Source organism: Populus alba, chromosome 1 (genome assembly GCF_005239225.2).
Source record: "Populus alba chromosome 1, ASM523922v2, whole genome shotgun sequence".
Taxonomy (NCBI): Eukaryota; Viridiplantae; Streptophyta; class Magnoliopsida; order Malpighiales; family Salicaceae; genus Populus; species Populus alba.
The window spans coordinates 53,084,884-53,095,694 of NC_133284.1; the positions used below are offsets into that span (position 1 = coordinate 53,084,884).

General features: G+C 36.7%; 1 protein-coding gene across 1 annotated transcript; it reads left to right on the forward strand.

Moving 5' to 3' along the window:
• The first annotated feature begins 1,870 nt into the window (after nucleotides 1–1,870).
• On the forward strand, nucleotides 1,871–8,451 carry LOC118046638 (putative disease resistance protein RGA4). The gene is made up of 2 exons (XM_035055619.2): nucleotides 1,871–2,957; nucleotides 5,733–8,451. Exons 1-2 carry the CDS (start codon nucleotides 2,100–2,102, stop codon nucleotides 8,343–8,345), a joined length of 3,471 nt encoding a protein of 1,156 aa, XP_034911510.2. The 5' UTR covers nucleotides 1,871–2,099; the 3' UTR covers nucleotides 8,346–8,451.
• The last annotated feature ends 2,360 nt before the right edge of the window (nucleotides 8,452–10,811 follow it).

The following is a 10,811-nucleotide window of genomic DNA, read 5'->3' on the forward strand; positions in this document are numbered from 1 at the left end:
GGCTGCTCTGGGTCGCAGTAGAGGGAGAGGCTGTTTTGGGGCTACTCTGGGTCGGTGGCTCTGACCGCTGCTACTGGAGGCTGAACTCGTCCGGTGTTGGAGGAAGGCGTTGCTGCCTGATCGCCGTGAGTGAGAGAGGGGCTGCTGGTGGTGGAGGCGTCTGTGTTGTCGGCTGAGAAGAGTGAGAGCAGAGATGGACGCCGCTGCTGCTGCTGCCGCCGCTGGGGGCCGAATGGAGGAGAGCAGATCGGCGATTGGCTGGGGAAACTGGAGGAAGAGAGGGATGAAGGAGCGGCGGGAAAAAATGAGAAGGAGAGAAGGGGAAAGGGGCTGGTTCCGAAGGAAGAAACTCAAGACCGGGTGGGGAGCAACTGTTTTGGCTTGTGTTTGTGGCCGGCGGTTGTTGAAAAAATTAAAACCAGGGGGGGCCGGTTCGGTTTGTTGTAGATGAAGGAGAAGAAGTGCTCCTCGGGTGAGCGGCTGGGTAAAAAATGCGGGGATCTCAAAAATGGTGAGGGGTCCTTGGCTCTCTGGTTCTGAGAGAGAAAAATCCAAGGACCCCGGGGGAAAAAATTCAAAATCAAGGGGGGAGGCGCTCCTGGCCAAATTTTTCGAGTGGGGAGAAAAAGTTGGGTTTTAGGGTTTTTGTGTTTTTTTTGAATGTGTCCAAATTGACCCCCTTGAATGTGTTGAGGAAACTAGTATTTATAGGCAAAATGTTGCTAGGTTTTTCAACTTGGTCCCTCAACTTCTTTCTTTTTTGTAAATTTTGATTTTTCTTATTTTTTTGTATTTTTTGAAAACGAGCAATATCAACGTCGACTCAAATGCGGAAAATCAACGATTTAAAAATGACGTGTGAAAAGTCGAACGCGTTTGAAAATCTCTTAACAATTTAAATTCCTTTTTAGACGACGTTGAAAATGCTAAAATGACGAAAATATATTAAAAAAACATATTTTTTGGATTTTCATTGTTTTTCTCAATTTTTTGGATTTTTTTGAAAATATATCAAAACATGGGTCAAAAATTGGGTAGCAACACGACACATCACCTTAACTACCTAGATTTTGGTGACCTCTAGTCACTGAAAAATTAGGTTAGTTTGTTTTAGGTTAATTCTAATCAAATATCACTTTTTGTTTAATGTAGGAATGGGAGATCCTATGAAGGAGGTGTTCTACCACTGCATGAAGTCATATTCTCTTGTTGATAACGGAAGTATTCAGCTTAGGATGTGTTTGTTTATTCTTAGTTTATGTGTTTACGGTGTAAAAAATAAAGTTAGATATTTGATAATATATTAAACTGTGTTTTATTCTGTAAGACCTACTAAAAAACTGAATTTAAAACGTGATTTTTGTAAAGCAGTTTATACATGTTTTTTAAACTAAGTTTCATAAAATTCTTTTTGTTTTTGCATTTCAAAAGTATTGTTTTTCAAAATTTTGAAAAAAAAATTTTTTTTTCCTTACTTCAAATTTTTTTATATATATTTCAGATCATTTTAATGTGCTGATATCAAAAATAATTTTTTAAAAATAAAAAATATATATTTTAATACATTTCAAAGTAAAAAACACTTTTGAAAAGTAATAACAACCAAATATTTTATACATGTTTTTTTACTGTGTATAAACCTCAACCATAATTTTTAGCAAAATATATATTTAATTTCAAATAACCTCATCCAACTATACTTTTTTAAAACTTAATTTTTAGAAATTATAAACACTAAAATTATCTCAAAAATAAATACATCATCAGTTTCTCATGTTCATGATCAATAGATTGGAATCGTTTCCTCCTGTCGGCATGGTATTTGGTATCGTTTAAAAGTGATACCAAACACCATGCCAACAAAGGCGTACGTGGAATTTTCTTAGCCATGCCATAACAACATGACAGTAGTGGTTCGTGGAAGATGCTGCCAACAGCCATCAATCAATTAGGGAGGAAGGGACCCTCATGCAACTATGCTCCGTTTCATCTTTTAATATTTCACACCATGCTTCTCTCTCTCTCGTGCTCAAAATTTCTTCTTTGATTCCCCCCCCCCACCAAAAAAAAAAAAAAAAAAACAAACAGAGACGGAGAATATGGCAGCAGAGCTTCTTCTTACGTTTGCCTTGGAGGAGACTTTGAAAAGGGTGAGTTCCATTGCTGCTGAAGGGATCGGACTTGCTTGGGGATTGGAGGGCCAGCTGCGAAAGCTCAACCAGTCCTTGACCAAGATCAAAGGTGTGCTCCAAGACGCAGCCAGAAGGGCAGTAACAGACGAGTCTGTGAAGCGTTGGCTGCAGAACCTACAGGACGTAGCTTACGATGCTGAAGATGTTCTGGACGAGTTTGCTTATGAGATTCTCCGAAAAGACCAAAAGAAGGGAAAGGTACGTGATTGGTTTTCACTCCACAATCCTGTTGCATTCCGTTTGATTATGGGTCAAAAAGTTAAGAAGATCAATGAAGCCCTGGATGAAATCCGGAAAGATGCAGCCGGATTTGGGCCTGGATTGACATCTCTACCTCTAGATAGAGCTCAAGAAGTTAGCGGGGACCCAGATCGAGAGACACATTCGTTCCTTGACAGCTCAGAAGTTGTAGGAAGGGAGGATGATGTCTCTAAAGTTATGGAATTGCTGACTAGCTTGACCAAACACCAACATGTCCTTCCGGTTGTCCCTATAGTGGGGATGGCTGGCCTTGGAAAGACTACTGTAGCAAAAAAAGTTTGTGAAGTAGTGCGGGAGAGAAAACACTTTGATATAACAATCTGGGTTTGTGTTTCTAATGATTTTAGTAAAGGGAGGATTTTAGGAGAGATGTTGCAAAATGTTGATGAAACTACAAGTAGGTTGAGCAACCTAAATGCAATTATGGAAAACCTTAAGAAAAAGCTGGAAAAGAGGACATTTTTTCTTGTTCTTGATGATGTGTGGAATGAAGACCTTGATAATGTTGGAAAAACTAATATATAAAGAACAGATTATTGTTGATGAACTAAGAAAAAGAACAAAGAACAAAGTCTAAAGTCTTTACAGTTGAAAGAACAAGGAGCAGAAAATATCTCAGTTGGTTACTGCCATCCCAGTGTTTTATTTATAGAAGGAAACAAACATTACAGAAAAATGAAACACTAAAGAAACGTACTAGCTATGTTCTTCTTTATCAAAGAAGTTGTATAACAAGCTAGTCTAATCCTAGATAAGTTTAAACAAATGAATTGAAAGAAACATCCTAATCTAGATAATGCTATCAGCTAACAAATAGATAGCTATCAGCTAACAGATAAATAGCAATGTAGTAGATTACTACTAAGTAATCCTATTCCAGCTTTGGTACCAAACTTCAACACTCCTCCTTGGTTCCAAAGCTACACATTCCAATTCTTCCTTTCAGATCTTCAAACTTCTTTCTTGTTTCTAGTTCAACTGCTGCTTTGAATTTAACAAACTCAGCAAACACATAAGATTTTGATTTCAAGAAGTAAATCCAGCAGAATCTACTATAATCATCAACAAATAAAAGAAAATACTTTGAATCATTCAATGATTCATTATGCATTGGCCCACACACATCTGTCTGTACAAGCTGGAGTTTTGACAGTGCTTTGAATGCATTGTCAGGAAAAACAACTCTAGTTTGTTTTCCTAACTGATAGACTTCACAAATACTCTTTTGTTCCTGTATATCTGGTAAATCGTGAGTCATCTGCAGGTCAGCTATTTTCTTTAAAGTTGCATAATTGAAGTGCCCCAACCGTTTGTGCCAAAGAACAGATTCATTGTCTTCACAAGTGTTAGCACTCAAACATACTTCTTTCCAATCAACATTAAAACTTATGTTCATCATTTTAGCAGAAAGCAGTAGCACTCCATTTTTATCTTTAATATCACATACTCCATCATTAAAGAATATTGAGTAACCAGATTCAATTAATTGTCCCACACTAACTAGATTCTGATTGATCTTAGGCACATAAAGAACATTTTTAAGAGTTTTTGTACCTGATAAAGTTTCTACTTCAATTGCTCCTTTTCCTTCAACCTTCACATAGTCTCCATTCCCAATTCTAACTCTAGATAGATAGCTTTTATCCAAATCTTTGAATAAGCTCAGATCTGCAGTCATGTGATTAGTGCAGCCACTATCAATAAGCCATGATGAGTCATTTGCCTTGGCTGTGTTACACATCTCCTGTATTGTAGCCATGAATAAAAAATCTTCCTCCACTTTTGAACTCTCGGCTACTTGAGCTTGTTTTTCTGGTTCTGCATTATTTTTGCAAAATCTTTGAATGTGACCAAATTGCTTGCAGTTTCGGCATTGTGCATTCTTGAGCCAACACCAGGCTTCAAGATGATTTGTTTTCTGACAGAATTTGCAAGCAGGAAAATGTTCTTTCTTCTCTTTCCCTTCAGTGAAGATGTTGTTGTTCTGTTGCCAGTTATTGGATTGCCAGCCTCTCCCTTTTTCTCTTTTTTCTTCTTGATTGTTTCTGTAAAAATTCTTAGCCCGACTCTTCTCCTTGTAAACTGCAACAAGAGCTCCTTCACTTGATCCTTCTTGTCTATATGCTTGCCTTTGCTCAACAGCTTGCAATGCATTCACCAATTCTTGCAGGCTTATCTCAGAAAAATCTTTAGAATCTTCTAAAGAACAGATTTTGTGTTCAAACTTTTCTGGCAAACTTACCAGGACTTTCTCTACAATTCTAGAGTCTGGAAAATCTTCTCCCAAGAGTCTTACTTGATTCACAAGTTTCGAAATTTGAGAAGAGAAATCTTTGATGCTCTCATTTTCTTTCATCTTCAGACCTTCGAATTGTCTTCTCAGATTCAGAATTTGCATCCTTCTTGACTTCTCATCACCATGAAACTCTGCTTTTAATTTATCCCATGTTTCCTTGGCAGATTTGCATGCCATGATCCTCGTGAAGATGTCTTCACTTACAGCATTATGAAGACAAGAAAGAGCTTTGAATCTCTTTGCCTTTTCTTCATTAAAGAACTTCATCTGTGCAATTGTGGGATTGTTGCCTAGAGGAGTAGGTTGCTTATCACTTTCCACTATCTCCCATAAATCAAGAGCTTTGAGATAGGTTTCTATTTTTACAGCCCACACACCAAAGTTCTGCCCCGTAAACAGTGGTGTTTTTGCTGGAAAATTTGCAGAATCCATTGCTTAAAAAAAAACTCACTTAATCTCTCGTGTTTCACTCAAAAACCCTTCAAAGCAGAAAGCTTTGATTTAACCTTACTATTCTCTCGTGTTTTCACTCACAAACCCTTCAAAGATCCTAAGGATGCTCTGATACCAATTGTTGGAAAAACTAATATATAAAGAACAGATTATTGTTGATGAACTAAGAAAAAGAACAAAGAACAAAGAACAAAGTCTAAAGTCTTTACAGTTGAAAGAACAAGGAGCAGAAAATATCTCAGTTGGTTACTGCCATCCCAGTGTTTTATTTATAGAAGGAAACAAACATTACAGAAAAATGAAACACTAAAGAAACGTACTAGCTATGTTCTTCTTTATCAAAGAAGTTGTATAACAAGCTAGTCTAATCCTAGATAAGTTTAAACAAATGAATTGAAAGAAACATCCTAATCTAGATAATGCTATCAGCTAACAAATAGATAGCTATCAGCTAACAGATAAATAGCAATGTAGTAGATTACTACTAAGTAATCCTATTCCAGCTTTGGTACCAAACTTCAACAGATAAGTGGGATGATTTGAAGGAGCAACTGTTAGAAATTAACAGCATGAAGGGGAATGGTGTTGTTGTTACAACCCGCAAAAAGCAAGTCGCAGACATGATGGAGACTTCTCCTGGTATTCAGCACGAGCCAGGAAAACTATCAGATGATGAATGTTGGTCCATTATTAAGCAAAAGGTGAGTGGGGGTGGAGGAGCAACATTAGCTGCAGACTTGGAGTCTATTGGAGAAGAGATCGCAAGGAAATGTGGAGGGATTCCATTGCTTGCTAAAGTTTTGGGAGGAACACTGCGCCAAAAGGAGACGCAGGAATGGAAGTCAATTCTAAACAGTAGAATTTGGGATTCTCCGGATGGAGATAATGCTTTGCGCGTATTGAGATTAAGTTTTGATTACCTGTCATCGCCAACACTGAAAAAATGTTTTGCATACTGTTCCATTTTCCCTAAAGATTTTGAAATTGAAAGGGAAGAGCTGGTTCAACTTTGGATGGCTGAAGGTTTTCTCAGGCCATCAAATGGGAGGATGGAAGACGAAGGCAGCAAGTGTTTCAATGACTTGCTTGCAAATTCCTTTTTCCAAGATGTTAAAAGGAACGAGTGTGAGATCGTAACAAGTTGCAAGATGCATGATCTAGTGCATGATCTTGCATTACAGGTCTCAAAATCAGAAGCGTTAAATCTGGAAGAGGGTTCGGCTGTTGATGGTGCATCTCATATTCGTCATCTAAATCTCGTATCTCGTGGGGATGACGAGGCAGCATTAACAGCGGTTGATGCTAAAAAATTGCGAACTGTTTTCTCAATGGTTGATGTACTCAACGGGCCTTGGAAATTCAAAAGCTTGAGAACTCTCAAATTGCGACGGTCTGATATCACAGAGTTACCAGATTCAATTTGCAAGCTGAGACATTTGAGATATCTTGATGTCTCACGTACCAGTATCGGAGCATTGCCAGAATCCATCACCGAGCTCTACCATTTGGAAACATTAAGATTCACTGATTGTTACTCAATGCAAAAGCTTCCTAAGAAAATGAGGAATTTAGTGAGCTTGAGACATCTTCAATTTGATGATCCAAAGCTAGTGCCAGCTGAGGTGAGACTCTTAACACGCCTTCAAACTCTGCCAATATTTGCTGTGGGTCCAGATCATATGGTTGAAGAGCTGGGATGTTTGAAAGAACTAAGAGGAGCATTGAAGATATGCAAGCTTGAGCAAGTGAGAGACAGAGAAGAAGCTGAGAAGGCAGAACTGAGTGGAAAAAGAATGACCAAATTGGTGTTTGAATGGAGTGATGATGAAGGTAACAGCAGTGTCAATAGCGAGGATGTGCTGGAAGGCCTGCAGCCTCACCCAGACATAAGAAGCTTGACAATTGAGGGTTATGGAGGTGAAAATTTCTCATCATGGATATTGCAACTCAATAATCTGACGGTGCTGAGATTGAAAGGCTGCAGCAAGTTGAGGCAACTCCCAGCACTTGGATGTCTTCCACGCCTTAAGATTCTAGAGATGAATGGAATGCCTAATGTGAAATGTATAGGCAATGAGTTCTATAGCAGCAGAGACAGCGCAGGTGTACTGTTTCCAGCACTACAAATACTCACTCTATACTGGATGGATGGTCTTGAAGAATGGATGGTACCAGGTGGAGAAGTTGTTGCAGTATTTCCTTGTCTTGAAGAGTTGAGCATTAAGTATTGTGGCAAGTTGAGGCAACTCCCAACACTTGGATGTCTTCCTCGCCTTAAGATTCTAGAGATGAGTGAAATGCCTAATGTGAAATGTATAGGCAATGAGTTCTATAACAGCAGAGACAGCGCAGGTGTACTGTTTCCAGCACTACAAATACTCACTCTATCCATGATGGATGGTCTTGAAGAATGGATGGTACCAGGTGGAGAAGTTGTTGCAGTATTTCCTTGTCTTGAAGAGTTGAGCATTAAGGCTTGTGGAAAGTTGAAAAGCATTCCGATATGTCGTCTTTCATCTCTTGTAGAATTTGAAATTGACAGTTGTGATGAGCTGAGATATTTGTCTGGTGAATTTCATGGCTTCACGTCTCTTCGAGTTTTAAGTATATGGTGGTGTCCAAAGCTGGCATCCATTCCAAGCGTACAACACTGCACAGCTCTGGTGGAATTGTTTATATATTGGTGCGGTGAGTTGATCTCAATTCCTGGTGATTTCCGAGATTTGAATTCTTTGAAGGAATTGATTGTTGATGGGTGTAAAATGGGAGCCCTTCCAAGCGGACTACAATGTTGCGCATCTCTAGAAGTATTATTAATAAATGATTGGAGTGAGCTCATCAGTATTGATTGGTTGGGCGGTTTACGACAATTGCGATCTCTTATTTTTTTACAAATCACCGCGTGTCCCAGTTTGAGAGATATCCAGGATGATTGGTTGGGCGGCCTCACCCAACTGCAGGAATTGATAATCGGTGGTTTCTCAAAGGAGATGGAGGCTTTTCCTGTAGGAGTTTTAAACTCAATCCAACACCTCAACTTGAGTGGGTCCCTCAAATCCCTATACATACATGGATGGGATAAACTGAAGAGTGTACCACACCATCTTCAACACCTCACTGCCCTCGAGGAATTAGGAATTTGAGGAAGCATTGCCAGAATGGATGGCCAACCTTTCTTCTCTTCAATCTCTTATGATAGGGAACTGTAAGAATCTCAAGTATATGCCAAGTTCAACAGCCATTCAACGCCTCTCCAAATTAAAGCAATTGATTATCTTGGGATGTCCACATCTTAAAGAAAATTGTAGAAAGCAGAATGGCTCTGAGTGGCCCAAGATTTTTCATATCCCAGAAATCCAGATACTTTGTAGTATGGAGAGGAGAGAGAACCAATTAAAGTATTCAAATTAATGAAAAGCAATAATTAGACTTCATTCTTTTAAGAATGGTTTATTTCTCATATCCCAACATTCTTTAGACTAATATCAAAATTAACCAAATCAATCATAATCAAAAGCAATTATTAGATACTAATATCTTATTATCTTATTATGTTAACCAAATTTATACTTGTGATCAATGATAATATCAATAACCATAAATCATTATTTTTGTGGAATATATAGGACAGACACTATCAAATGCCATTATTATTTAGCTTCTACTATGTATCAAAATATACACATATCAATGATAAAATCAATAGCAATCCAGCATTATTCTAATATCATTCTTACAAAATAATTTAACTTATATTTATTGCATTGTCTATGCAGTATTATTTATTTTAAAATCATCAACTTTATATACAATTATGATTCTTAAAACAAACCATTAAATCTTAAAATTAAATATTTTATATACATATGAATTTAATGATGATTTGTTAAAATTGAAAAATTATAACCATGAAGTCAATAATTTAAAATGTCATTAGACTTTTGCTTTCTAAAAAAAATTACCTATTCATTTCTTGCCTAACCAATTTTAACTTAGCTAATTTCATTTAATAACAACCAACAAGATTATTACTGAGATTACTAACCAATCACTTTTTAGTAGCAAATGCAATTAAAGCTAAAAATACTCTTTAGTTGACCCCAAGATTTTTTTTTTAAAAAAGGCAAACTTGGCTCCAGTTTATATAAAATATAGATTTATAAATTATATATTGACTTGGTGGATAAAATGTGTGGCTTGCATAGTTTTCTGTGGTATTTATGAGATAAGTGTGTTTGTCAGAAATGGATACTTAGAGTGTGTTTGGTATTATTGTAGCTTGTGATTGTGGTTTGAAAACAATTATTTTATAAAAAGTACTTTTAATTGAGGTGGTTTGAAAAAATAGATGTTTGGTTAAAACTGTGGTTGGAACTGAGGTTGAAGAAAAAATAATTTAATGTGTTTGGTTAAGAATGCTTTTAAAATTGAAGTTATAAAATAATTTAAAAAAAATATATTAATATTGATTATTTTTAATTTAAATATTGTGGATTTAACTATTGCTATTACATCATAAAATAAATCATACTTTATATAAAATATTTTTTTTATTATTCCATTGAACGATCTACAATTCCATCACGTCTGAAATACATCCGATAATTTTCTTGGTTTCTTTAACACGCAACAACATAACTTGTAAAATATAATCAAGAACAAATTAGAATTGTGATCAAATTCTGCAAATACTATGTCATCAAGCAAATAAAACACAATTAAAAAATAAAAAATATTTTTTTTTACTGGATCGGACCCGGTTCAATGCATTTTACTGCTCCATGAAAGGCAACCATGCTACACTGTTCAGTGAGCAGTGTAGCATGGTTGCCTTTTATTGTCGCGCAAGAAAGCAACAACTTGCTTCTTACCATCTCCCTGCGTTCCGCACGCAATTTATTGTGGGACCGATGCACATTAAGTAGTTTTTTTTTCTTAACCAAACGTTTATTTAGTGCGTTTTTGAAGAAATGCAAACTCTAACGCATAGCCAAACGGGTTCTTAATGGCCATGGAAATGGCTGTCCCAAGCCACCGCCGACATGCTCCTAGTGTTGTTATTGGTTTTATAACAGTTCGATGGCATTATAGTAAATTATAAAAGAAAAGATACTATGTTATATAAAAGTATATTTATACAAGGACTTCATATCGCATTGAAAAGATACTATGTTATATTTTTAAGTTGAAATATTTAAACAAAAAAAAATTATTTCTTATTTAAAAAACTTAATTTTTTTACATTGAAAGTGTGAAAAAACTCTTATGTTTTAGTTTATTTCTTATTATTATAAACTATAAAATAAACTTTATGCATTTGTAATTTTTTTGAATAAAAAAACTAAAATAATTATTTAATGGATTGAAATAAAAACCCTCCACGTCACCCCCCCAGCTTAGGCAATTACTGTTCTTCAATCTTCACCCCTTCCCCGGCTCACTCTCTATCTAAAACGAAAAAAAACCGCTCTCTCCATCAGATCCCACCTTCACTGGCGATCGCCATGTCCTCACTCCTCAGCAACCACTGCTCGATCACTTCATCTTCTTGCCTTCATTTCCCTCCTTCTCCCCTCTCCTGCTCTTCCCCTGAGTCAGTAGTAACTTGC

Excerpts from the sequence above, each read along its gene's own strand:
- LOC118046638 (XM_035055619.2), top strand. The coding sequence starts at position 2,100 with ATGGCAGCAGAGCTTCTTCTTACGTTTGCCTTGGAGGAGACTTTGAAA. Across the intron at positions 2,958-5,732 it reads GGAATGAAGACCTTGATAAT|TGGGATGATTTGAAGGAGCA; the intron begins GTTGGAAAAACT and ends TCAACAGATAAG.